This window comes from Rissa tridactyla, chromosome 16, assembly GCF_028500815.1.
Source record: "Rissa tridactyla isolate bRisTri1 chromosome 16, bRisTri1.patW.cur.20221130, whole genome shotgun sequence".
NCBI lineage: Eukaryota > Metazoa > Chordata > Aves > Charadriiformes > Laridae > Rissa > Rissa tridactyla.
In genome coordinates, this window is record NC_071481.1 from 7,870,438 (window position 1) to 7,895,907 (window position 25,470).

The 25,470-nt window shown below is 53.1% G+C and overlaps 4 protein-coding genes and 1 long non-coding RNA gene across 13 annotated transcripts in view; 1 reads left to right on the forward strand and 4 right to left on the reverse strand.

Annotated features, from left to right (window-relative positions):
* The window catches only part of CROCC (ciliary rootlet coiled-coil, rootletin), a 32,653-nt gene extending 30,889 nt beyond the window's left edge, over window positions 1-1,764 (reverse strand). Inside the window, exons 1-2 of the mRNA XM_054222684.1 lie at window positions 1,662-1,764; window positions 305-347 (exon numbers count right to left, since the gene is read on the reverse strand). Of these exons, the coding sequence (XP_054078659.1) occupies window positions 305-347; window positions 1,662-1,720 (102 nt within the window). The 5' untranslated portion in view covers window positions 1,721-1,764. The remainder of the gene's footprint in view (window positions 1-304; window positions 348-1,661) is intronic.
* A 64-nt stretch (window positions 1,765-1,828) lies between these two features.
* Window positions 1,829-6,304, reverse strand: NECAP2 (NECAP endocytosis associated 2). Its single transcript, XM_054222612.1, has 8 exons — window positions 6,147-6,304; window positions 5,360-5,460; window positions 5,151-5,255; window positions 4,592-4,673; window positions 3,889-3,997; window positions 3,320-3,497; window positions 3,082-3,169; window positions 1,829-2,723 (listed from the first exon to the last, which is right to left on the reverse strand). Exons 1-8 carry the CDS (start codon window positions 6,254-6,256, stop codon window positions 2,675-2,677), a joined length of 822 nt encoding a protein of 273 aa, XP_054078587.1. The 5' UTR covers window positions 6,257-6,304; the 3' UTR covers window positions 1,829-2,674.
* A 662-nt stretch (window positions 6,305-6,966) lies between these two features.
* On the reverse strand, window positions 6,967-21,245 carry SZRD1 (SUZ RNA binding domain containing 1). Of its 9 annotated transcripts, XM_054222465.1 has the most exons (6): window positions 18,951-18,999; window positions 18,313-18,365; window positions 11,263-11,312; window positions 10,964-11,041; window positions 9,989-10,243; window positions 6,967-9,275 (listed from the first exon to the last, which is right to left on the reverse strand). In XM_054222465.1, the coding sequence occupies exons 1-6, from the start codon at window positions 18,982-18,984 to the stop codon at window positions 9,173-9,175; spliced, it is 573 nt and encodes a 190-aa protein (XP_054078440.1). In that variant the 5' UTR covers window positions 18,985-18,999; the 3' UTR covers window positions 6,967-9,172. The 9 variants fall into 9 exon arrangements, with proteins under 9 accessions (XP_054078440.1, XP_054078437.1, XP_054078436.1 ...); XM_054222462.1 differs by lacking the exons at window positions 18,313-18,365; window positions 18,951-18,999 and adding an exon at window positions 20,738-21,035 and having other exon boundaries at window positions 9,989-10,240; XM_054222461.1 differs by lacking the exons at window positions 18,313-18,365; window positions 18,951-18,999 and adding an exon at window positions 20,738-21,034.
* Window positions 21,246-21,856: 611 nt separating this feature from the next.
* On the reverse strand, window positions 21,857-23,364 carry LOC128918351 (uncharacterized). The gene is made up of 3 exons (XR_008469507.1): window positions 22,980-23,364; window positions 22,734-22,861; window positions 21,857-21,983 (listed from the first exon to the last, which is right to left on the reverse strand). It is a non-coding gene; the product is annotated as an uncharacterized LOC128918351 (long non-coding RNA).
* Window positions 23,365-23,624: 260 nt separating this feature from the next.
* FBXO42 (F-box protein 42) overlaps window positions 23,625-25,470 on the forward strand; it is a 51,742-nt gene continuing 49,896 nt past the window's right edge. Inside the window, exon 1 of the mRNA XM_054222370.1 lies at window positions 23,625-23,756. The gene's annotated coding sequence lies outside the window, so the exon portion shown is untranslated. The remainder of the gene's footprint in view (window positions 23,757-25,470) is intronic.

A 25,470-nucleotide genomic window follows, 5' to 3' on the forward strand; every position in this document is an offset into this window, starting at 1 on the left:
TGCGGATTTGCATTTCCCAGCACAAAAGCCCCACTCCCCCCCCTCTAAAACCACCGTAAAAGTGGGTTTTTTCCCCCAAACCCGCCGCCCCCCCCCACCCCGTGCCACGGCCGCTCCCGCGAGAGCAGCCACCAGTTCCCGCTGGGGACAAGGAGGGGGGGGGTGACGGGGACGGGGACACCCACCTCAACCACAGCCTCCTCCGTGGGCTCCGCTTCCCTCATGGGCTCCCCGGGATGGCGGGGGGGTCCCCAAGCCCCGCGCACCCCCTCGCCGCGGCCTCCTGGCTCCAAAAAAAACCCACCCTTTTCCTGGGATTTTTGGGGGCCGCGGTTTGGGCCGGTCGCCTGCGAGCGGGGAAAAGCGGATGCGTGGTCGGGATTCGCCCGAAATCCTGGGTTTTGTTTTGGTTTTTGGTTTTTTTTGGTTTTTTTTTTTTTTTGTTTTCCCCTCCCTGCGTGACGGAGGGAGCAGGGACCCTCCTCTTCCTGGCCACCTCGGGGGTCCCCACGCCACCGCCGGCGACATTTTACCACCCGCCCCCCCAAAAAATACCACAAAATATTCCGTCCCCCGTCCCCCCCCCCACCTCCCTCCCCCCCAGCCTCGGCCAAGCTTTGTAAATAAAACCGACCAACCTCTCGGCGGGAGGGGAAGGAGGAAAATAAAGGAAAATATAAAAAAATAGCAGCTCCCGGCGCTTCCCCGTAGCCAAAATGGGTGGAAATGGGCTCACTTTGCCGCTCTGACCCCCGCCGGGCAGGATGGTGCTGGCTCCCGCCAGGGAAAAGAGCTCCTTGGAGAGAGTCAGCCGGCCCTTTCGTTAAATCCCGGCCCTCGTTAAGCTCATTAAAAGCCAAGGGTTTGCTCTGGCAGGAAAAGCCTTGGGGTGGAGCGTGGCAGGGTTGCTACGGGGGCGAAGCGGCATTAAACCCCCCCGGGGACGCGTGTCCCCTCTAACGCAGCCGCCCCGGGGCAGCAATTTTTACCCCCCGGGGTAATTAAAGGCTTTCTGCCCCCACTCCAGCAGGGAAAGCCATCGGTAAATCCCCAAGGCGAGCTCAAAATCCCCCCGTGGCGGGGGCTGGCGGCATCCCCGCTCCCAAAATAAATCAGGGATCCCACCCCAAGCCACGCTCCGGAGAGGGTCGGCATCTCCCGGCTGCTCGCTTCCCAACCCCGAGCCACGCTCCGGAGAGGGTCGGCATCTCCCGGCCGCTCGCTTCCCAACCCCGAGCCACGCTCCGGAGAGGGTCGGCATCTCCCGGCCGCTCGCTTCCCAACCCCGCACCCCAGCAAAGTGGCATTTCTCCTCCCCAAGAGGATTTCTGGATTCTCAGACGCCTCCGGTCAGCGGGAGCTGCCTGGAGGTTCCCCCCTCGCTCTGGGGATGCAAAAAATCTTATTTTTCCCCCCATTTTTCTCCTTACCTTCCCCTCCCGGAGCCCTCCGCAACCATAAAAGCACTGCTAAGCAACAAGCGTCTGTTGTGCTTCTCTGTCCCACACAGTCTCCTCGACAGCAGGAAGGAGGGGGAACCACAAAACTCACCACAGTCTCCATTGGGGGCGGGGGGGGGGTGGGGGGGGTGGGTTTAAAAACAATTAATATTTGGCATTAAAACCATTTTATTATTCGCTTTAAATTGACACAGCTCTCACCTGGGTTCGCACGCTCGCTGCCAGGCGAAGTGAAGCCCCGAAACCAAAATGCTGGTCATCCAGTTGGAAATAGAAATAATAAAAAAAAAAAAAAACAACCCCGAGGCGCTGGAAAAAAAAAAATAAAAAATATAAAGCGGGACTTTGTAGACTGAAAAGCCTTAATATAAATAGGTAAGAAAATATTTATTTGTTTAAAGAGGAATCTCAGCCCCAGCTCTGTCAAAGAGACCGACTCCGTTCCGTCCTTCATTGCGTATATCGCGTCATAAAATGTCCGCAGAAAGAAGTAAAAAAAAAAAAGAGAAAAAAAAAATATTAATAAAAATCTCTCTTTTCAAAATAGAGGTGAAAAAATAATCTTCCCGGAGCAAGAAAATAAGGAATTTCAGCATCAAAACGCAGCGGTCCGGCTCCGTCCCCGTCCCCCCCCCCCAATCCCGCATCGCAGAGAGAAGCGCTCAGAAAATAACTGGGGTGAAGCCTCGGCAGCTGGTTCGTCCGGAATTCGCAGGCGAGGTGTCTCCAGCAGGACGCTCCCCGCCGAGGGAAGGATTCATCCAGCCCAAATACGCCAGGAGAAAAGCTCCGAGGAGGCTCTGTCCCACAAACCTTTCGCCAAAATTACCTTAATTAAGGCAGAGTTTCCCCCCTGCTCCGAGCGCTCGCTCGCCCTCTCGTTAATTAAGGAGAGGCGACGAAGCTGACGGCTTTTTTTTTTTTTTTTTTTTTTTTTTTTTTTTTTTTTTTGCAGAAAGGAGAAGCCTCAGAGGTTCGCTGCGATCCAGGTAAAAATATACAAGCCCCCCCCAAGGCGGAGGGCGCTGGCGTGGAGTGTTTTAAGGCACGTGTTCCTTTGCTCTCCGGCATTTGTTTCAGCGTTTCGACGCCGGGGGCGGGCGGGGGGGGTATATTTAAGGAGCTGGGTGTGCCGAAGCCCCTGCTTTGGTCCTGAAGGAATGGTGAGGATCCCAGCGCCCGCGTGCGGGGGAAGAAGGGACGAGGGGCCGGGCTCAGAACTGAACCCAACCTGCGTTCGCCTGAGCCTGGTTAGAAGCCGACCTGGAGAGAGAGAGAGGGAAAAAAAGAGGGGAAAAATGAGCTTTTAGACACTGAAAGGGACTGCGGAACGTGGGGAGGGAGCCAGGGGGCCAGAAATGGGTCCTCCGGGGTTGTGCCAAAGCTCTCCCCACTGCACGGCACTGGTGCTGGGAGGAAGAGGAAGGCAGCGCCCACGGAGCTGCTCTGAACCGGGGGAATTTGGGATACACGCTGTCAGAGACGCTTTTAAATCCCAAAGGGGTGTTTGCACAGAGCCACGCCCCCACCCCCAGCAAAAACAGCGGGATTTGGTTCGGACGGGGGGGTTTTATCGCTTCGGGCATCGCCCGTGCCACATACAAACCCCACACGGCCTCACCCCGAAGCTTTGGCAAAGTCTCCCCAGACATCGGCAGCAGCGGCAGCAGAGGGGGCAGCAGCGGGCTGCGGCCAGGCCAAGAGGGAGTCTGTCGGCAGCCAGGAAAGTCGGGAAGAGAGAAAACAAACATCAGGAGTTATTTCCCACTCTTATTCCCAGATTCCCCCCACTCTTTTCCCAACTTGGATGGATAAAACTGAATCTAAGGAGCTTTAGTCGTCGCCGCGTGATCACGGACCTGTGATGGGGGTACCCGGGAGGTGGGCGGGTGTGGAGAGCGAAGACGGCCGCTCTCCGGAAGGACAAACCGACGCAGAAGATTTTCCTCCGGGAGGTGGTGGGAGCAAGCTCAGGCCCCCAAGACCTGCAGGACGCGGTCTGGTGTTCCCTGTTGTTCCTTCCTTTTTCTTCATATTCTGAAAGAAGAGAGGGGAAACTTGGGTGGTATCATGTTTAAATCCAGAGCCGGAGCGCGATTTCTCCCAGGGACGGCTCACACGAAACCAAATTGCTTTATTCTGGGGGAAACATCCAGCTGTGCTGCGACATCCCACTGCCAGAGGAGCAAGAGGCATCAAAGTAAGGATGTTTTTTACCCGCAAACCCCCACCACGAACTCTCAGACCTGGATCTGTAACTAGGAACACTAACACACCCCCTCTGCAAATCACTGCACGTGGCGTTATCACAAAGGGCTCTGCACCGGGCTTCCCCCTGCACGGGGATTTTGGGGAGAAGCCACTGCTTCCTCTTGTGCCAACCCCAAGGGAAACGTCGGGGGCGGATTTAGCTGGAAAAGCCCCTCACCGCGATGTTGAGTTTGATGGTTTGCCCCTCCTTGAAGCCCAGATCCAGTTTGGGTCCCTGATCGGGGTTCTCGGCCTGTTTGGCCAGCTCGCTCTGCTGCCTCACCCACCTGCAGGAATTAAATAAGCAGAAAAGGAGACGTCAACCACCAGCCTGGGGCTCTCCCGGACAAATCCTGCTCCAGATCATCCCCTCTGACCAAAAGCAGCTCTTCAAAGGTGCTGGATGTGATCGGAGACCTCACCAGCCGGAGCAAGGTGCTACAGGCAGCGCCGGGGGAATGATTCCTATCAACGGCTCGAGCCGCATGGACGCTCCGGCCAGCAGCACATCCCACCCTGCCCCAAAACCCGGCTATCTTCCAGCAGCCGGAGCAGCGTCCCAGTCCCTCAGGAGCAGCCCCTTACTGGTGGCACGTGAAGAGAAGGAAAGGAATTAGGGAATTTGGCCAATTTTAGACTGGGAAGCCCAGTTTGGGAGCCTGCTGGGAAATACTTGAGGGAGGAAGAGCTGCCTGCACAAAGGCTGCGCAGAGGAACAGGCGTTTCCACCTCTTTACACCACGCTTGCCCACTCAAGCACGACAGGAGCCGACAGCTTCCTCTTCCTCTCCGTTTCTGGCAGACACCGGCAAAAAGAGCTGAGGGGACATGGGGAGAGGCGCAAACTCACTTAAAATGGTCTCGGAGAGGCGCAAACTCACTTGAAATGGTCTTGGAGAGCCACGTTGAAGTCAAAAGCATCCCCTCGGTCGACAAAGCCGACTCCGATGAAAGCTCGGCGGCCTGGAGAAGGAGGAAGAGTAAGGAAGGGCTGGAGCCACAAAGTGGCAGAGGAAGAGGGAGGGGATACCCCATCCCACACACCACCGTGCCCTCTGCCTCCTCCAGCTGGAGCTGGGACTCCGGAGACTGAGCTATGGGCCTGGAGATATCTTTAGCTTGTTGGTTGCACATACGGGCTTACTAAAACCCGCTTTTAAATTAATACAAGACAAAGCAGAGGTTGGCATCACGGTGATGATTTTTCACGCAGAGGCGTCCTCATGCTGACATCGAGCAGCAAAATTAAACTGGTTTTATTCCTAGTGAAGGACAGAGCACAGCTGGCACGTGGGAGTGAGATAATTCATCCCTTTGCCACCGTATGCTGGGAATATTTAGCCCTTGAAAGCAAGAATCCTTCACAAACTAGAGCAGCGAGGGCACTAAAGGCTTTCTGAGGCGATTCCCCCAATCTGTTCCCCACATATCGCGACGTACCATTCCCATCTTCAATCCGGATGACAAAATATCTGCTGGAGTCCGTCACGCTCTCCACAGCGATGCCAGGGAACTGCTCCACGGGCGCCTGGGCAAAAAGTTCTCCTGAAAAAGAGAAATGGAAGTGGGTTAACACCGGGGCGTAGCGTCCCTACATCATGTTCCTCCCCACAAAGAGGTGTGGAGCTGTCGCCTTCCCCCTTTCTTACCTGAGGTCTTGTCTTCTAGCTTGATGTACGCGATCTTGCCCTTGGCGGTAATCCGTAGCCTGCCGCTCCATGCTGGCTGGTCCAGCTGCCACTCTGCAGCTCTGGAGAAAGAGGAAATGGCGACCAACGTCTGAGCTGCCTCTCACCGTCCCAGGCAACACCACTGACCTATTTTAATGCCCCCATAACACGTCACAGAGCTTATCTGCCCAACTCCCCTCATCAACAGCACCGAAGTAGCGCAAGCGAGAACCTGCCTGCACCCACGCTCGCTGCGGAAGGAGGTGGATTTGCCACGACATCTGTCGTTTCCCTCCAAACCAGCTGGGCCCCTGCAAAACCGGGTGTCAGGTCCCAGTGGGGCCCGGTTAAGAATTGCATAAGAGGTTTCGCTTCCTTTTCCACAGGATCTCCAGCTCGAAAGCAGTTTCTCGGGGGTGCTGAGCCGCACTGGCTGCAGCCTGGCTCGGCCAGGGCAGCCTTCAGTCCAGGCTGAGGACTGAGGAGCCCCAGAACACACGGGGGGATGGAGATACCCCGCTGTGGGCCGGGATATGGGGCAGAGATACCTCATAGGGGGCGGGCCTGGCTGCCCCACGGTGAGGGGCAGGTCTCCTACACCTTACGGGGAGGGGACGCCACGGGGAGGGGGGCAAACCCCACACAGCCCCATGACAGGAGGGGCAGACAGCCTGCGGGGAGGGAGGGGACAGCCGCCACGTAACCCAACGGCGGGCAGAAGCACCCCACAGCGGGACGGGGAGGAGGGGAGAGGGGCAGGCCCCACCTGTAACCGCGGTTGGAGGCCCGCGGCGGCACCCGGTAGACGTGTACCGCCGGCTTCACGCACAGCACCGCCTCGTACTCCTCCTCCTCTGCCGCCGCCATGGCCGCCATCGCGGCGGAACTCCGCCCGCCGCCGCTCTGCCCCCCCGCCTCGCTGCTCCGGCCCGCCTCTATGGTAACGCCCCCACCCCACCCACCCCCCCGGCGGCGCCAAGGGGAGAGAGGCGCTTCCGCACCCGCCGCCGCTGCGGCGCCCCCTGGCGGGCGGGAGGCCCCACTGCCGCAGCTCGGCGTCCCGCTGGAAGTCCCATTTTTATCCCGATTTCACGTTAAAAAACCTATTAAAAATAAGAATTAAAAGGGAGTGAGGGATTGGTGGAGCTGCAAGCCTACCCTGAGCCCTCCTCGCCTTGGCCAGGGCACCGCGACAGCGCCCAGCAGGGAGAGAGACCAGCACACCGCAAGAAAATCAATAAAATAAATCAAAAGTTAAAAATCGCTTCTTTTATCCTCCACGATCAGAGGCAACACGGGCACAGCTCATGTCCGAGTTTGGAAGCCACATCTCCCCTCCAAGCGCTGCCACTTGCCACCCGCTTCAGGCCACATCTCCCCAGTGAGCCTAAAAACAGGGCAAAATTCCCACTTTTTGGCTAAATACTGGCACAAATATGGCTGAACGCTCCCAGATTTTACCTTCCTGATGAATTTTTTTAAGGATCTACTGTCCTTTTTTAAGGCTGCCACTGAAATGCCCCTCTTGCAGCAGCCCCTGCGAGAGACAGGGATAAAGGAGAATAAAAAAAAAAAAAAAAAAGTCATTAAAAGTTTAAAGACATTTATTTAAAATACAATTTATAAAATGTTTTCTTTTCGGCGCACGTTTTGGGGTGAAAACACGCGGTACCGTGTTTATCCTCCACCTTCCCGGGACAAAAGGCAGGAACGCCGCCGAGCCCTGCCCGCGGGCGGGACGTGTCCTGGTCACCGGGATGGAGGAGCTGGGAGATTCCAATGCCGGAGACTTCGGTGCCAGAAATGGACATTTTGGTGCCAGAGAAGGAAAATTGGGTGCCAGAAATGGCGATTTTGGTGCCAGAGACAAAGATTTCAGTGCTGGAGGAGGCGGCAGCTTTAACACTGGCCAGCTACACCACGAACTGGGTGAATGGGGGGGGGGGTTTGGCCATTAAAAGCTATTTTTAGTAATAATTAAGGAAAGGCGCGGTGACTATGGTTATTGCTGTCATCCTTCTCCCCTCCCGCTCCCTCCCGGGGACTCATCCTGGGTGGGGATAAATATTAAAAAAAAAAACAAAACCACAAAACCAAAAGCCCAAAAAGCACTGGCAGTTGGGGACACCTGGGGGACATCTGCCCACCCGTCCCCACCTTGCCACCGTCCTCGGTGTTTTAATCAGCTTTAATCAGCTAATTAACGCTCTGGCCGATTCTTTTTATACACAGGTAGTTTTATTTTACCGTTTTTGTTTTGTTTTTTTGGTTTTTGTTTGTTTGTTTTTGTTTTTTTAAGCCGTATTTCCATACATGTCTTTTTGTACGGTCGCTTCCCTTCGGGTAGAAGGCTTAATTCAGATTTGCTCGTTTACCCTTGAACCTACTGAGCACGAAGCGGCAGGAGGGCTGCACCCGTACAGAATAATCCGCCCATAACCAGAAACTGTTTTCCAGGTACCGTCCCCTCCGAGGGGAGAGTTTAGTGTCCATCTAATCCCTCGATATTAAGCGATATTAAGGTAGGTCAGCTTCATCCGGGGGGGGAACATCCGCCTTCCTGCAGACCGCCAGCCTCCCCGTCCTCTTCCCGGGAGCCAGAGGAGGAAAAATCCTTTCCCCGAGGCCTCGCTGCTGCTGGGAAGACGGAAGGAGGAATCATCCAGGCTTTATCCAACTCCGGTTTCGCTCCCGACGTCTGCAGTTTCGGGAAGCAATGCAGCTCGTACCGTGAGCGAGAGACTGGACCAGGAGCCTTCGCCACTCGGGACGGGACGCTCGGGATGTCCGCACTCCCGCCTCGGCGAGCGCAGGCCGTACGGAGCGGGACTCCTCGCCACCCATTTATTCCACGGAGCGGAGCGGTGCCGGTTATTCTCCTCGCAGCGGAGCCCCGATTCTTCACCGCCTGGGCGCCCTCTGCCACAAGCAGCGGGCGGGCAGCAGGCATTTTCACAGGATCCGTCTACATTCCCTTCTCCCCAAATATAAAAAGAAAACCAAAAAAAAAACCCAAAAAAAAAAAAGATGTATTTTAAGCTTTTCTTCCATAGCCAAGCTTTAACAGGTGCAAGACGTAAACTAGGTCGGCGGACTCCGCCAGCTCCCAAGGCGATTGGAAAGGCCAGGTATCCAGGAATCCGCTTCCAGGTGCTTGGCAGCAGTAGAAACAGAGACCAAGAAGCAAGAGCTTGCCAAACCCGAGCCATTAAGGTCGCAGAAATTCATCGAAACTCCTTTTTCGAACGCTTAACTACCTTCTTTCAATTAAAACAAAAGTTAAAACCCTTCCCATGCACTCCGTTGATCTGATATACAGAAAACAAACAGGAAAAAAAATAAAATAAAATAATAAAAAGAGATCCTTTGAAACAGAACTTGCTCTTAAAGTGATGAGGACAACATGCGCGTCTGGGGAGGCTTCCCATATTTTTTTTTTTCCTTAAATCCCAGGTTACGAGTACAACAAACATTATTGCTGGCGCTAGCTTCAACCCAAGTGGCACACACACGACTCCCTGCACCCGTCCGAGTCCTTTGCACCCCCCTTCCCTCCCCTCATCGTCCCCCTTTTCCTTTTCCAGCGACTCGGGGACAGCCCTTCTCGGTCACAGTGGGTGGAGAGGGGAGGTCACAGTGCGTGGGGTTGAAGGTCACAGTGGGCAGAGCAAAGGGGGAATCACAGTGCAAATAAACCAGGTAGTTCCCTTTGCTCGAGTCCGTTTGTCCGTCCCGGCAGCGCGACCTGTGGCGGCGGACCCTGCCTTCCGCAGCAGCATCTCCCGCCTGCGTTTATCTGCGCTGTTTGAAGCCTTGTGAGCCATCGGGACCCAGGGGCTGCCTGATCACATTGTTGGGCTGTCTGGTGTCTTCCGGCTGGGAGAGCCTCGGCGGCCTGCCAGGAGAAAGGAGAGCAGAGGCTGTTGTGGTTTAAAAATGAAGAAAAAAAAAATAAAAAAGAATCAAACTAGGACTTCATTTCTTTCCAAAGATTTGGGAGTCTTATTCCCAAGTAGCCAAGACCCACGCTGAAACTACAGGAAGAGCACGGTGCCGTCAAATAACCTGTGTTCATTTAAGAGCGCGTAAACTCCACGCTCCCGTCTCCACGTGGCAGCTCCCTTAAATCAAAAGCCTCGGGGAAAAGTCAAGTTGAGTCAAAAAAAACCTCAGGGAAAGTCAAGTCGAGTCAGAAAAACCTCAGGGAAAAGTCAAGGCAGCAGTAGAAATACAGACTGAGAAGCAAGAGCTTGCCAAACCAAAGCCATTACAGTCACAGAAATTCACTGAAACTCCTTTTCGAACACTTAACTACCTCTCTCAATTAAAACAAACAGCTATCTCCACCAGGATAACTCTCGTCGTCGTACTCCTCTCTAAACTCCCAGTGTGCTCTTCCAAGGGTCTAAGAGAACCATTACAGCCTCTATCGAGCACTTGTGCTTCCCTTAACCCCCATAAATTTGAGATTTACGATGCCCTGCTCGCTAACAAAGCGCTCCTTTCTCTTTGCCGGCCTCACTCGACTCTTCAAGGCGCTCGTCCCCCTCCTCCTGACGGGCAGGTGTTTGCGAGGAGCACCGGCGAAGCACAAAGGGCTGCTCTCACCTATCGAGGATGGGCTTCTCCTGCTCCTCTTCGGGGCTCGCGCTGCCCAATATTCGTTTCCTGGCTTCCGCGTACTCCGCTTCCCGCTGCGCCAAGGATTTCACGGGGAAGGCCGGTCTGCTGGCGGAGTTGGGATTGCTGAGCACACCGTTGGTCGTCGGCCTCTTCAAGATGCGGATCTGGGGGGGAGGACCCGCAGGAAGGCTGTCGTCCTGAATCACAATCGGCACTTTAGGAGGAGATTTTGACTTTCTACTGTTTAAAAGAGGAAAAAAAAATAAAAAATAAAAATTGGTTGGTACTTGTTTTCTACGGCAAGCATGTTTTTCGCTCTGCGTGTGAATTCCTCCCAGTCAGATGTCATTCCCATGATTAAGAAGGCAGCCTGTAATAATTAAAGACCTCGTTATATTTGTAACCCTAAACTAGAGCGGCAGGCAGGTTTGCAGGAGATTAGCTCAGTAAAGGACAGAAAACCAGTCCCTGCTGCGTTTGACATCTTTAAACTCGACCGAAGGGAAGGAAAGCAGACACTGGGCAAAATTTTTAGCACTTCTATTCAAAGATACCGATATAAGCACCTTGATTCCATTCCCTGCAAGGACTTTTAGGGCTCCTCTCGCCAGGATACCCAGCTTTCCGCTCCAACCCTGCCACTTCACTTCTCAGAGCCAGCCTTGGCCCCCATCTCACCATTTGCATTTTTTTTTTTTTTTTAATGGTCCCTTCTCTGTGCGGAAATCCCAGAGAAGCAATACCATGACTCTTTAAGTGGCCTACTAAGAATCAAAGGAGAAAAAAACCCCAAAACAATAGAAGACTTGTCAGAAGTGATTAGAAATATTTCTTCTAGAAGACAATGACGCGCACACCCCCCCCCCCACCCCAACCCAAAGTAAGCAGGAAAAGAAAGTCCTACTGATGCAAGACACGGCAAGCCAATTTAGGGCCATGAGTTGGGATTACCTGACTCACCCATTTCTTCCTTTGAGTGTCTTTTTCTTAAATGGCTTCCCCATAGCTGTAGCTACATCCAGTCTGGAAGACCCGGCTCTGAAATAAAATCACTCTCAAGAAGCTTTCCGCTACCCTGCTATGGATCGCAAGGGCCATCTAGTGGCACGATTACAGAGATTCCCTATTTCTGAACTCAAACCCAGTGCACTCTGCTCAGCTTGAAGCCGTTTCCCCACTGCTCCCGCTCCCCAGGCCTTCGATGTCCAAGGGCACGGCAGGAAAATCAGGTTTTTTTCCAAACCGCACAGCATCATTACCTTTCCTTCTGTGTGATCTTCAGCTTCTTTTCCAACCGTCTGTCTATTTCCTACAAAAGAAGGAGATAAAAATAAAAACCTGAAGGCTCGTCTTGGAGATGGGAGTTTGAGCTTGTCTGCGCACACATTTCACGTCACTCTTCTGTACAGCTATACTATAAAGGGGGCAGAGAGAGCGTGTGTCTCCACCTGAGGCTGACTTGCAAATCAAGAGGCAGAGAAAAGCAAAGCCACCACCTGTGTCCCACCGTAGCCATTAATACACCTACAACAGGCTGTGGATTTTGCGTATCGCGGTGAGAGGGCAGCTGCGAGGCGCTCATCTTTCATTTTAAGGACTTCGATTGGCAAGAAAGCTCTCTTCAGGGTAAAGAGCCATGGGAATACGCAGGAAGGTATTCCCAGATCCGAGCAGGAGCCGGCGCCAGACCTCTCGGGCAGAGGAGCAGCAGCCGGCTGGGGCGACTCACATCACTCTACATGCTTGATTTCAGCGGGGCAGCTCAGCCCCAGAGCCTGCAGCCATTCAGAGGACTAGCCGGCAGGTCCGCATTCCTGCTGCTTGCCGCAATAACCCTCCTTCACAAAAAACCCTCCCTGCCCTGCCCGACATGCACCCAAGGACTCGTCAGGGCAGAGCAGAGCCTTATTGCACTTCTCCTCCCTTTGCAACACAGCTGCCGAGTCATCAATCGGCGGAAAGGCGTATTAATCACTTCTGAACACCAAACGAGCATGGCTTTAAACATGTCAACTTCTGTCCAAGGCTCGCACCTACCTTAGCAAAGGTGTTTACGTTTTGCAATCGGAGCAATTATGCAGAGAAATCTTGCTAAATAGAAAAATAAAGCCACTTTTCAGTCCCAATCCTTCTTAGGTAACCTTCTCCAACCTCGCTGCCGTCTTTAGCTTCTCACGACTGCCAATGCTATTAAAAGAGCCTTCGAAACAGCGATGTGTTTTATTTAATCATCAATGAAGAAGAAAAAAAAACTACCTGAGAGTGTCCTAGTTTCGCCAGCCGATAACTGGCAATACTGAAGGAAATTCCAAGCTTCTGGCAGGAGGCAGCTGCTCTACTTTTCAGGCAGGTTTGCTTAACTACGCTGAAAGCTCGCTGCCAGCAGAGCCTACCCTGCTGTCAAAAACCGCAGCAGGCGCAACCTGGTAAATAAACTGGTTTGCACAGTAATTCCCCGATGCCCCAGTAAGCAGGGAATGAACACAAGTCACTACAAGATGCCAGACCACAGTGTTTGCTCTTGGTCACGCAGCTACACAGGCCAACAGCCCACAGCAGCCTCCATCTAGAAGGGAATAGTTATAAACCGTTTTGGGAAGATAAACAGTGGGCGGGAGGTTGAATTTCCTACCAAACTCCGTACTGGGAGGTGATGGGCGATTTTTAAGGACAAAACCAGCCAGGGGCTTCATGTGGCATTGAGCTGAAGGCCAGGTCACTGCTAGAACCTCCCATTGAAGGCACACCTGCAGTTTCCTTCCTCTTCAAGAGGACTGGGAGGAAAATCCCATCCCAATGCTGCTCAGGAGGACGGAGAAAAATGTGCATCAGCTGCCTCCTGCCCGCAAAGATGGAGGAACCGCCAGCCGGGAACCGGCAGGAGGGAAACGGATATCCCGCCAAGGATGGAGATGTCGTAGAGCGCCTGGCAGCAAACAATGAAAGTCCAATTAAGGGGAAGGGGTTAGCTCATCTGCCCACACCACACCAGAAGAGGTTATATCCGGCTATAGAAGAGTCTTTCAAATACTTTTTCAAACTCAAATAGTTAACCGCGCCTCCCCAGGGCCTCCTGGAAGCAGTGGACTGGAAGGAAGCTTCCTTAAATATCCCTTATTAAATACTTCAGCGCGTGGGAGAGAGGGATGTCAGGAAGATAGGGCAGAAAGGGGTGGGGGGGGAACCTCATTTCACTTCGCGTTTGGTGCCGTACAGTGACTCCGTGAACTCCATACAGTTTGGCTCCGTACAGGAGCCACCTGCAAATCAGAAGCCCCATGCTGAACCACCCAGCTACGTCAGACAAGCTCGACAGCCCACAGCGAGGACCGTGGGGCACAAAAGTATGACAAGCCACATGGTAGCCACGAGGAAGCCTCCATTCTGCTCTCCCTTCTCTCCTTCCTGGCAGAGGAGAGATGGCTTTGAGAAAAGCCACATTTCTACATTCCTGGTGGCTTTGCAGGTCAGTCCCAGGCCTAAAGTCGCAGCCTGTACATCAGACTACACGATCCTGTAATTGCAAAGCGTCAGTTTGACCTCAGCACCTGAAAAGCATGCTGATTATCATGACTGTCACACCAAGCCCTGCTGGGCAGCTCTTCACGCCCTCACACGCGCCAAACTTCCTCCAACTGCATCCTCCGACGCCAGAACCTGCAGCTTCCCCTACCAGGAAAAAAAACAACAAACAATTTGCTCTTTAATTTGCTCAACACATGCAAACTCACTCAAAGGAATCCTTCCAACCCTGCCACCGTGCCACCCCTCCCCAAACAAGCCCTTTACAGTCCAGTTTCACTCATTCCTACTCCTGTACAGGCCACTTCTTGTGAAATACTTGGATTTTTGCCTCCACAATTGCCAGTAGTCACTAAGCGAATGCACATGGTCCTGGTTCATAAGCCACCCCACGCAGGCTCGACAGTTGCTCCGTGCCTGGGGAGCTCCTCACCAAGGAGCAAAGTAACAGGCAGCTAAAATATCCTCTAAGTTATAACACCAGCAGCTGTCAGAACCACTGTGTACTCTCCAAAACAAGAGGCTTTCTCCACACGTAGAAATCCTGGCAGAATAATATAAAACAATCATCCCCACCAAATAAACACGCATCACTCTCACCCCATCCAAACAACTGTTACTCTTACACGATCCTCATAATTCCCAGCGCTGCTGAGGGGATTCCAGCTGCTTCCAGAACTGGCACTGAACTTTGGGGTAGAAAAAAGTCTTCCTTTGTGTTCAAAGTGGATGTCTAGTGTAAAAGCAGCTCCCCACCTCACACACACCTCTTGATGTGTTAGAAATTGTTGTGTTTGCTTTTAAATGCAGGGATTGACCTTGTCTTTTCTCAGCAAAAGACACAGCACTGCAAACTCTCGGTGTTTAATACTACTATGTTTGGAGTTGTAGGTACGGAGGCGTTTGGACGCGGAGAGCATTGCCAATTCAAATGGGCAGCCCTTAATCACCCTGCAAAGCCAACCCAAGAAATTAGCAGTTCGTGACTGAGCTCACGCTGCATGAATTCACAAGCTTGAGAAGCAGAAACACCTTGACAGGGCTTATTCTTAATTTAAAAAAAAAATTAAAAAAAATTTAAAAAAATCCCTGCCGCTGCTCTGCAGAGATCTGTTTGTCTGCTGATGTCATTCCCTTTCCACTGCTATGTCACATTGTCACCAAGCTGTGTGGGTAATAAGATAAAATTAGGACCTGACTTACAGGGCAAGTGCCAGAAGCACTACAACAACTCAAAGGCACGAGCTCACAAGAGAGGCAATTAGACTTGGCATTTGAGGACATCACGCTGCACATACCCAGTAACTGGGCACATCACACCATACAAAAACCAGTTATTAATCTTCTTGAGGCTCTCCTAGCTTTCATTTCCCAAACAAACTTATTTATATAACCAAAAACTAAGCCTCATTTACACGCCCCTTCAAAACACCCTCCCCAAAGATTACTAAAGAATCTCAACAAACTATTTTTAGTGCTATTATGTCTAGATACTAAAAAGGACCCAAACAAACAGCATGAAGAAGACACTGTTCTTTGACATTTAAGCTGCATTTGCAGATGAGGACGTAATGGAAACTGAACAGCAGCCCCATCACAGCCATTCTTTCTACCCTTTAGCTCTGAGAAAAACAGCAACACGTAAAAGGATCGATAAAATACCTCTTGGAAAAAGAGTCAGACCCAAACACCAAGACACAAACCCACCACTTAGATCCGGCACTCCTATGCTCTGTCCACCCTAAATAAGAATCCCATCCACATAGCTGATAATTTTGCAGTGTTATTGGCGAGTTGGAGATAGCTGCTCCCCCCTGACACCCCAGAAAAACGCCCTTCAGGAAGGGATGCCCCTACGGAGGTCAGCTCCTACAGATCATGGTTTCACGTGGGGTCTAGGCACATTCCCAAGCAAACCCAGTTCTCCAGTGTATTGCAAAGCAGGGAGAGGCCCCAGTCAGCCCGAGCTGTTGCCTAAAGAACTTTGTTGTAATACGTGTACTGCATCGGACACGTACGAAGAATTATCCTGCTGCACATCGTTGCCAGCAAAGACTCTCTATTTAGACTAAATAACAGCAGCTCCAACCTCTGCTGATACGGGGGAAAGGAATAACAAGATAACTGCTGGCTATTTTTTATTTCAAGTTTAGTGAGTAACCACGACTGAGTGCTTAAAGGAAGGCAGAGACCTGGGCTTTCTACAAATCCCTTATGCTAGGAGAGTATCTCCCCCTCTACCTCCAAAATTAGGTTACTTTGCAGAAAATCAGGAGATACCTACCAGCCCTCCTGCCAGAGCACAGGATTGTCCCCAATAAAGGAAGCTGAGCTCTCCTAGAAATTTGATAAAATTTCAAATATGCAGCTCAAGAAAACCATTAACCACATTCTTTAACGTATTTACTGGAGACTACTCCTGAACACCACCTTCTACCCTTGCTCACTCAAATAATGTGTAAGATCAAACCCAGAAAGAGGGAATTTAGGCTAGAGTTGCATCCTCCCACGCCAAAGCTAAAAACAAAGCCTCGTCTGCTTATTAAAAGCACCATCAGATACTCTGGCACTTTCTAAAGGATGGGAGATAAACTTCAAGGCCTAGTTAACAGTCTCTTATTTAGGGAAAAAAAGAATATAAGTTTTAACATCTGAGGTTACCAAAGCTGTTCATGGGTAGCTTACAGCTGCAGATATCTGACTGTACTTCACCAAAAACGCCGTCAAGAGCAGAAGTAGATAATCCCAAACTATCTCCAACCTGACTCCTTGTTGGCTACCTATTTCCTTCCTCTGAAGATAAATTAATCTTCTATTAATCACTGGAATATTTGATTCCTGAGGCTATTGGCAATCAGGCTGCTCCATTAATTAATTCTCCGAGTTATTCTGCTTACGTTAAATCCTGGCAGTGGACTATACCCAAGAAAGCCACAAGATGATTTTAAGCTGTGCTGGTGGTGTTTACATCTTTCATAGGTAGGTAACACTTCTCGGCAGCTACAATATTGAGAAACAAGACACGAGAGTATTTTTGGGAACAAGCCTGGTAGGCGCCACACAGTATTCCCAGCACGGATATGTTACGGAGCAGAGCGGGGAAGCATTTGGGAGGGCTACAGCTCCTTCTCCCTCCCCACCCTTCACACCCCCTGCGGCAGACAGGTCGCACAGACACTCCTTGGAGATCCAGATCGGGAATATATTTACGTCCCTTATCAATCTAGAAGAAAATGAGGCCAAATCTAGCAAAAGCCTTCTGCATGCTACTTTGCAAAGGCATAGGAACATCTCTTAATCGAGAGGATCACCCTTGCATTCTGCACCCACATCCCTACGCGGGGTCAGTCAGCACATCCAGATGCTCATCAAGGTGTGTGAGAGCGGGTACCAAACAGAGCCCGCTCCCAAATGACCCAAGGGCAAGGCAGGACTCACAGCAACCTCCCAAAACTAATCCCCGCTTCACCATATTAAGGTACCTGTTCATTCCCAACCTACCAACACCACTTTTCTTATCAAACACACTGTCTCTGCCTACGCAACACTGAGCAGTGGGATCAGAAACTTTCATTTCCCAGTTTCGAGATTTTTTTTTTTTGACCAATTACAAACACATAAAGCAAATATTTAGGAAATGTTTTATGAAAAATCAAAACCCATCCCCGCAGCCCTGACATCAAAAAATCAGCAGTTATCCTCCTGAGTTTCCTCCAGGGTACAATTCTTGCACACAAAAACCCCCTTAATTTGTCCTCTGATCACAGAAGTAGTCAGCAGTCCGGAGGCCCCAGCGTTACACTCTGAAATTTCTCCCTTTTGACTTCTCTGTACTTTGATCATATTTGGCAACTGAAAGCAATACCAGCCAAAACTTTTAACACCGGTGAACACGCTGCCTTTGCTGGAGGGTGAAATCCAAGGTGGGCAGCCCTCTCTGCCACTCGCACATCAACCAATTTGGAGATGATAGAAACGAGTGGGTTTTTTTGCAAGCCTCAGGTGAACGGTCCTCACCCGGCGCTGCAACACAAGCAGGTGACAATCCCCATCCCCACACACGAGGGACAAAGTTCAGTCACCCACATTCGGCTGCTCACATCATTTCCAAGCGGCCAGTAATCAGATGATCAGGGGGATTTCCCTTTCTGCTGGCCATCAGCGAAGCGAGGCACGGTCTAACCAAGGGACAGGGTAAGTTACTAATTAAGACGACACTCAAATTCTAGTTAGTGAAGGAATAAGCAATCAATCCAGTTGAAGAGTGCCAATTCAGGGCTGAGGGTTACCTATGACCCTGGACACAGGGCTTCTGCTCCAGATTTGGAGCCAGCTTCCTACCTGACATTTAATTATTAGTTTAACCACGTAAATAGACTTGGGTGTCATAAATAGCCCTCTTATTTCTGATTTCCCTCTTCCCTAAAGCCAGGTAGGCCACAGGAAAGAAAAACAAGCCATGCATTAAGTCATATTAGTGTTCATTAACCCAAACTGGGTCTTTGAAGCCTCACGCTTCAATCCTTACTCATAACTTATGACAACTCACTCGTCATTCATGCACTGGCTTCCCATCTGTAACTCACGGACAAGCAAAACCTCCCCATTTCACAGCCACTTTGAAGATCTAATTAGATAGCAATTAGATAAGACAGATCTAGAAGCCCCGCGGAGTTCTGCTGCACCAGCATTAACACCACCGTGCATGCAGGACTCCTGGGGCAGGTGAAGCTGCCGGAGCAGAGGGTACCTGCTTGGCATATGGTCACTTGAGGGGTGGCACATACCCAGGGAGCTCCTCCTTTTCCTGGCAAGCACTGGGTAATTCTGACACAGAAGACTAAAAGACAAACAGAAGCCACATTAAAGACAAAAAAAAAAACCCCACCAACCAAAAAAACCCGTTGAGGATCTGTTTTACAGCTACTTGACTGACCAAACCAAAGCAGAAGGTCTGTGTCAGGTTTTTTGGGGGTTTTCCCTCAACTTAATGAGATTTTAGTGCTGCCTGTTTTGTAAGGCAGATCTGCAAGAGATAAATGAAGTGACATTATAACTAAGAGGCCACAGCATCTCCAGTCAGCCCAGAACTTGAGATTCTCAGCCTCTTGCTGAGAACCATCTTCTTTAAGACCTCAAGTAGATATTTCCAGCCTAACACCAAAGCCTACACACACAACAAAGGTCCCGCACTGCAAGTTTGATGTACTTTCTGTCCTAAAGAACATCCTTGCGGTGGAGCATTAAAAAATTACAAGCTGAGAAGCAAGCAAGGTATCTCAGAAGCCCACCATGGATCTCTTGCTACAACTCTACTATTCCCTCAGACATGTGCTGAGGCGTCTAAAAATTAACTCTGGTTTTCAACTGCATAAAGTATTAGGAGAAAAGTATGTATTTTAAGCTGCTCCTTGGCGTCTCTTACATTTTATTGCATATTCGTCTTGAGTACTGACCATGACTACCAGGTCTCACACCTTCACACTGGCATCCGTCTCGTGCCGCCTCAGACCCACACCAAATAAGCTAAAAGTGGAAAAAGAAAATAAGGGAAATCCCTTAAGACAAAAAAAAAGTCCTTTGATGACAGGACCAGGCCAGCTCATACGCCTTTCCTGCCCATCATTTTTCCTCTTGCACCTTCAACAGAAGGCTGGGGCAGTTCCCAGGCTCCCTTGCCTGATGACTGCAGCAGGGTTTCAGGCACAGAGAAGAGCACGTGCACCTGAAGTCTCTTTCAATTGCTAACCGGTGAGTCGGTCACGCTGCCTGCTCTACAGCGGAGCCTCTTCCTGCCCTCTCTTCCTCTTTTCTCAACCTGCCTACCTCCGGTAGCTTTGATTTCTGTAGCAGCACAGAGAGCATACAGGCCCTGACTGCCTGAGCATCCACTCGGTCCACGAAAAATGAGGTTAGGCTCTCCTCTGCTCCATCCTGCTTAGCTTTTTCGCTTCCTGTGGCCACCAGCAGCAGCAGAGGGTCTCCTTCCTGCCAGGCAGGGTTTGAAAATGACCTTTCTAAACCACGATGGATGCCAGAAGGCAGCTCCTGTCTCTTCTTACGTAAGAACTCCTGCTGCAGACAGCTCGCTTTTCTCATTGCTCCAACTGCTTTTGCAGACATCCAAAACCCCGACAACTGCAAAAGCAGCTGCAAGTGTGGCGGCGGCTCCTCAAGAAACGTCTCTGCTCTGCAGCACAAGCACCACTGAGTTTACGAACACAAATTCTCAGCGGTTTGGACTGGAAAAGGATGTGAGAAAGGACAGATGATGGAGATTTTTCCTTCTAAGAGCTTTAAAAGAACACCTAAAAGGTGTTCCTAAAAGTGTACCTAAAAGGTACAAGCTGAAAGGACAAAGAGGAAAGACAACCAATGGCTGGGATTTGAGCACCCTACAAATTTAAACCATTACTCAAGGCCATCAGCTCCCAAGACAGAAGCTATGTCCCTTCATGGAACGATTTAACGAGCGCCGGAATTAACTCCGCCACCCGGTGCGAGGCTTCCTATGACTGCAGTCTCACGGCATTGGCAAGAGGAGAGGGCGAGCACTTCGCTTACGCTGCCAGCCTGACGCTGGCATCTCCCAGGCCACTTGGCGAGGGCATTGAGTTACAGGGTCTATTTTGCTCCCCTCTTTCTAGCCAGCCGTAACCCAATCTCCTGACCAGAATCAAATTCGGTCTTCTCACCAAGTCATTGTTCTGCCCTCTAATCATTAACGACTCCGCTGATCTTATTAAAACAGGAGTTTGACTGGCAGAGACGATTTCCTTTCTCTAGTCGTGCTGTTGTGAATACCCCGCAGATCACCCGCCCACACTCCTGCTAAAATAATGATTTTATTTTGCAAGCGCAACACGCAGAAGTGCTTCAGAGTCTCACAGCATGAGAGACGTGATGAAAACTTCAGCTATTGAGCTGGCTATTAAAAGCAGGTGAGAACTTAAGCTACAACACTGAAAGCTACGCTAGGCCATGCTAAGGCTCCCCACGTTTTGCCCTAACGAAGAAGCAAGTTCATCTCAAGTGAGGGGGAGAAAGGACTTCTGATGTGAACCCCCAGCTCCCCCGCTACACCCCACAAGACACAGCCCACCTGCCTCTCCCCAGAGGCCCTGCGAGGGCTAACGTGACGCCGGGGAGGCACGCTTTGTCAGAGCCCCTCAGCAGAGGGAGCAAGCTACCCGCCATCCTCCCAGCACCTACCGCATGCTCCCCGGCGGCAGGAGCTTTGTTCCGGGCTCGGCTGCGACCCGCACTGACCACCCGCTGCCGCCCTGCCCCACAGGGCCAGGGCGGGGTGGGGGGGGGTGGGGGAGAGGGACGGGTTTGGAGAGCGAGGAGAGAACGGCGGCCGAAGAACGGGCAGGAAGCAGCTCCCTGCGGCAGCCCCGGACCCATAGGATGGTGAGGAGGCGAGCGACGGGGTCTGGGGCCGCACCACAGCCCCCCACACCGAGCGAGGCCGCGGTCCCTTTAAGAGGCCTAGCAGGCGCTCCGGCCCGCCGCGCCCCACCGCCTCCTCGAGCACCGCCAGCGCCGCCTTCCCCCTCTCCCCCTGCCGACCCCCGGCCCGCCCGCGCCGCGCCAAGCAGCCGCCCTCACCCCGCTGTCGGCCGCCTCCTCCCAGCTCTCGGCGACCTCCTCATCTTCCATTTTAATTCCCCTCCGCCGCCGCCGCCAGCCTGAGCCCCGCGCATGCGCGCGACGCCCCACCCACACCCCCACTCCCCCCCCCCCCTCCGCGCGCCTGCGCCGCCACCGCCTACCGGCGTGCGAGCAGTGCGCGTGCGCCGCGCGCCGCTGCGGGCGGCCACGTGCTGCAGGCGGCCACGTGCTGCAGGCGGCGGGGGGGGAGCAGCACGCCCCCTGGTGGGCGGGAGGACCGGCCGCAGGGCCCGCGGGGGGGCACACGCGTGTGCGTTGCATTTGCACACCCACTCTTGCACACTCACACGCACACACACACACGGCTTCTCACAGCCCAGGCCAAGCCGCAGCAGGGCGGGAAGGGCGGCAGCAGCACGGAGGGATCCACGCTCCAACGGCTCGGCGAGTTTGCGGGCATTTTGCCTTAATTTGGAGGTTCTTGACCAAAACCCCCAGCCAGTTTTTAGCACATCTTGTCCACGAACCCAACCGTCCCTCCCGCAGGCTTCGAGGTGTCTGTGTGTCCTTCCATCACCCCAATTTATCTCTCTTTTCATCTAAGCCCTCGGCTACTCTGAAATCTCCGGAGGGGCAGCAGGGCCCACTTCATCTCTGGCCTTTAAAAACAGCTAGATTTCCCAAAAAATAAAACTAATTTATTAGGTTTATCTCCTTCATACCCGGGATATTCATCACACCAATGTATTACTCTGGGTTTTGCGCGATACAAAGGTATCGGGGGTGAGGGTTGCATCTAATTTTTGCTCGCTCGCTGCAAAATTAAAACACCGCTTCCAGCATCCTAAAAAAAAAATAATCCAACATTCGGACAAGGAGTTAGAGAAACTGCCCTTAAATCCTTCAGTTTTCCCCCAAACGCTACCTGGGAGCTGCAGCTTGCCACCAGATGGCGACGGGCTTCTTAGGAAAAAAAAAAAAAAAAAAAAAAAATTACTCCAGCTCAGAGAAATCCTGACCGAATCGCTGGGGTTTGCCCCCTCCGCAGCCCCCTCTCCTCTGCCAACCCCAAAACCCAGGCAGGGACCCGCCGGGCAACTTCGCAGCCGAGTTTTGGGGGGCTGTCTATCTAAAGTGGGGCTGTTAGTGGGGTGTACAGCACTCAGGGGGGGATTTATATCCTTGGATTTCCACTTTTTTGGCACCCCGGAGGGGTGGGAGATAGAACGTCCCCTCCCTGGGGTGGCATGGGGCTCACGGGGGTGGGAGGAAAGGGTGCAGCCGCCTCGGGCTGTTCCGACCCATCCTCCAGGGTTTTTTTCCAGGAGGAAACAGGAACTGTGTTTTCCAGCAGGCAGTGCCCGGCATTGTTGGCTCGATCCGCAGCACATTCAGCTTCCCAGCATCGTTATTCTTGGACGCTTCCCTCCATCCTGCCAGTTTTGCCCATGCTGTAAGAAATCCCATTCCCGTCCATGGCGCTCCTGCTCAAAACGGAGCGTCCCGCAAAACCTTGCGGGAGCATTGCTGATCTTTTGGGAATGTGATCTTAATGGTCACGCGCGCACACACACATGAACGCTGGGTTACTTACGGGCTTGTGGACAAATTCCACGTCTCCTTTCAGGTAATTCCAGCCCTCTACAAGGCAACTGGGGCATCCGATTTGGCATGGCACAGTGTCCGGGATGCTGAGCAGCAACCTCTGTGGTAGAGGCAGGTCTGCAGAAGACAGAGAGAATGGTGGCATCTTCCTCTGCCCCTTCCCCAGAGGAATAATGTCACCCCACAACTCAGCAGCATGTCAAAACGCAGAGCCGGTGTGCCCAGACATACGTACCCACGCGGGGAAGGGCTCCAGAAGCACCGAGGGCTCCCTCCTTCCCTCACCTTCATGGTGAAACTGGCACCTGCTGTCCTTCAGGGGTGGAGACAGATCCCGTCTCCTCTCCCTGCTGGGCCTCGTCCCCTGCCTCAAAAGGCAGCCAGGCCTCGGGGGAGAGGCAGTAACATGGCAAGGCCATGGTGGGCAGCGAGGGAAGCCCTGACCCTGTGGGCAGGGAGGCTCCCCGGGCCCCAGTCGTGCCTCCCCGGGGGGTGGCTGAGGCGATGAGCCCGAGAAAGGGTGAAGCGTGAGGAGAAGGGCGGCGGCCGAGGCCTGCGAGGCGGCCGGGGAGGAGAGGGGAGCCGCCCTGCCACCTTCTCCTCAGAGCCGACCTCCCCAACATGGCGGCCTCGCCCGCCCGCCCGCCTCTTCCAACATGGCGGCGGGGAGGTGCGCGTGCCCTTGGCCAGACCCTCCAAACATGGCGGCCTCCCGCCGCCGCGAAACGTCCGCTGCGCTATGGAGGGCGGAGGAGTGGCGAATTGACCTTCCCATCATGGCGCCCGCCGCCACGTGACCCTCATCTCCCCCCCTCCCTCCCCGGTCATGTGACGCGGGGCCGGTCCCGCGCCTGCGCAGTGCGCTCTCCCCGCGGCCGGAGCGGCAGCGGCGGCGGCGGGGAGGGAAGATGGCGGCGCCGGGGCCAGCCGTCACCCGGGAGACGCGGCGGCCCCGCCGCCTGCAGCCCTGAGGGCTCGGGCCCGGCCGCGGCGGGCGGTGAGCCGGCGGCAGGTGAGCGGCCCGGTGGCGCGGCCTCCCCGGGGCGGGGAAGGAGAGGGACCGGCGGTGGGCAGCGCCCCTTCCCTGGGGAGAGGGGCGGCGGGCCAGGCCTCGCCTGGGGGGACCCACCCATCTGGGGGCTTGAGGCTCTCTTTTTTCCCCCGCTTACCTCTTTTTGGGGGGGTCCCCACTGAGGGCAGAGCCCCCCCGGCGTGTTGTAGCCCCACCACCCCGAGGGCTGCTCGGCCCTGTGAGGGGGGGAGGCCCCTTCCCTGCCCGCCGAGGGCAGCGGTAGCCCCGGGGTGGTGGGGGGAAGGCGAAGGCAGCCCCGTGGTCTTCCTCAGCGCCGGGGTGGGCAAAATCTGCCTGCTCCCCGCCTCCCCCCCCCCTCCCCCGCCCCAAACCCCCTAGGTTTAGCCCCAAAAATCAGTGGTGTGGTTAGGCAGAGCCAAGGCACAGGCTGGCAGTGAGGGGGGGGCGGGTGTGAGGAGGCTGCGGGGGGGGCTGTGGCTGCCCCCAAGGCTCACGTCTCCTACGTGTAAAAACAAAGGTGAGGCTCAGTCTCCAGTTATTCTCCGTATAACTCCACGTCTCGACTCGCATCGGCGTTCGTGCCTTGCGTGCTGCTCATCATATGTGTATATACATACACTTGTTTTGGTCCTGAACACCTTGCATTAAATCAGTAGTGGTGGCGAGCTTGGTATTTATTAGGATTGAGGGTGTTACTCCGCATTGTCTTCGCTGATAATCTCTTGTCGGTGGTTTGATAGCGGCTTTATTTATTACTGGTTTTTTGGCACAACGGGGCTGGGCTGGGCAGACACTGCAGGGGCTCGCCTCGATGCACGGGTCTCGCTCGGGAGGATTATCTCATGCTGCCTGCAAGATGCTGCCCAAACCTCTCCAGGGTGAAGCGTCTTGCTTCAAGCCTGTTTGCATTTTCAAATCGGGGAGGGCATTTCTTAGGAGCCAGGAGAGCGGGAGCAGAGCCTTGGTATCTCGCTGTTAATAATCCAAACTCTAATTAACGCTGGGAGGAAGAACAAAAGAGAAGTCGTGCAAACTGAAAGGCTTGTCTGCAGTACGGTGAATCAATTCGTTATGTGGGCACTGTGTTCTGCTTGTAAGATAACCCGGTTGATCACCGGGGATGTCGTTTGTATTAAAATGGCTTTAATTATCACTGGTGAGACTGGCTCATGCTGCAGGTCACCAGCTGGAAGTCTTCCCCTTCACTAAAGGAGACGTGAATTAAAATAAATTACATTGGAGAGGCCGCTGACCTAAATTTGTAACCTGGGTGTAACGACGTCTTTACCCACCCTGCCCTTCAACGGAGGAGCCACCTCCTGCCGTTGCGTAGCAGCCCGAAGCCTGAATCGATCTGCTGCCTCGCAGGTGGCCTCGTGAAGCCCCAAATGAGACATGACGCTGCAGTGTCCTAACAAACTGCTTTATATCGTAACGTGGTGGTCGCAGACCAGGCTTGGCCCTTCTAGAGAGCCAAATCTTTGAGCTGGACGTTAATTCAAGAGTTAAGAGGGACTCACTGTTATTTCCTCCTTTCCGTAGCCCTGAGTGTTCCCACCACCATCTCTCCTTCCTTTTCCTTCCGTTCATGCCAGAGAAAGGCCAAATATCCATAGCTTTCCCTTAGGTTGTGTTCCAAAGGTTTGCCCGGGGCTGGTCTTTTCCCTGGTGTCACAGCTGGGAGAGGAAAGAG

What these genes read in the sequence shown, in the direction of transcription:
- SZRD1 (XM_054222461.1), bottom strand. Translation starts at nt 20,932, where the DNA reads ATGGGTCCGGGGCTGCCGCAGGGAGCTGCTTCCTGCCCGTTCTTCGGC. An exon ending in AAGATCACACAGAAGGAAAG is followed by an intron (nt 11,042 to 11,262) that starts GTAATGATGCTG and finishes ATTTTATTTCAG; the next exon opens with AGCCGGGTCTTCCAGACTGG. An exon ending in GAGAAGCCCATCCTCGATAG is followed by an intron (nt 9,276 to 9,988) that starts GTGAGAGCAGCC and finishes TTCTCCTGGCAG; the next exon opens with GCCGCCGAGGCTCTCCCAGC.
- NECAP2 (XM_054222612.1), bottom strand. Translation starts at nt 6,256, where the DNA reads ATGGCGGCCATGGCGGCGGCAGAGGAGGAGGAGTACGAGGCGGTGCTG. An exon ending in GCCTCCAACCGCGGTTACAG is followed by an intron (nt 5,461 to 6,146) that starts GTGGGGCCTGCC and finishes CTCTTTCTCCAG; the next exon opens with AGCTGCAGAGTGGCAGCTGG. An exon ending in GACTTTGCCAAAGCTTCGGG is followed by an intron (nt 2,724 to 3,081) that starts GTGAGGCCGTGT and finishes CTCTCTCTCCAG; the next exon opens with GTCGGCTTCTAACCAGGCTC.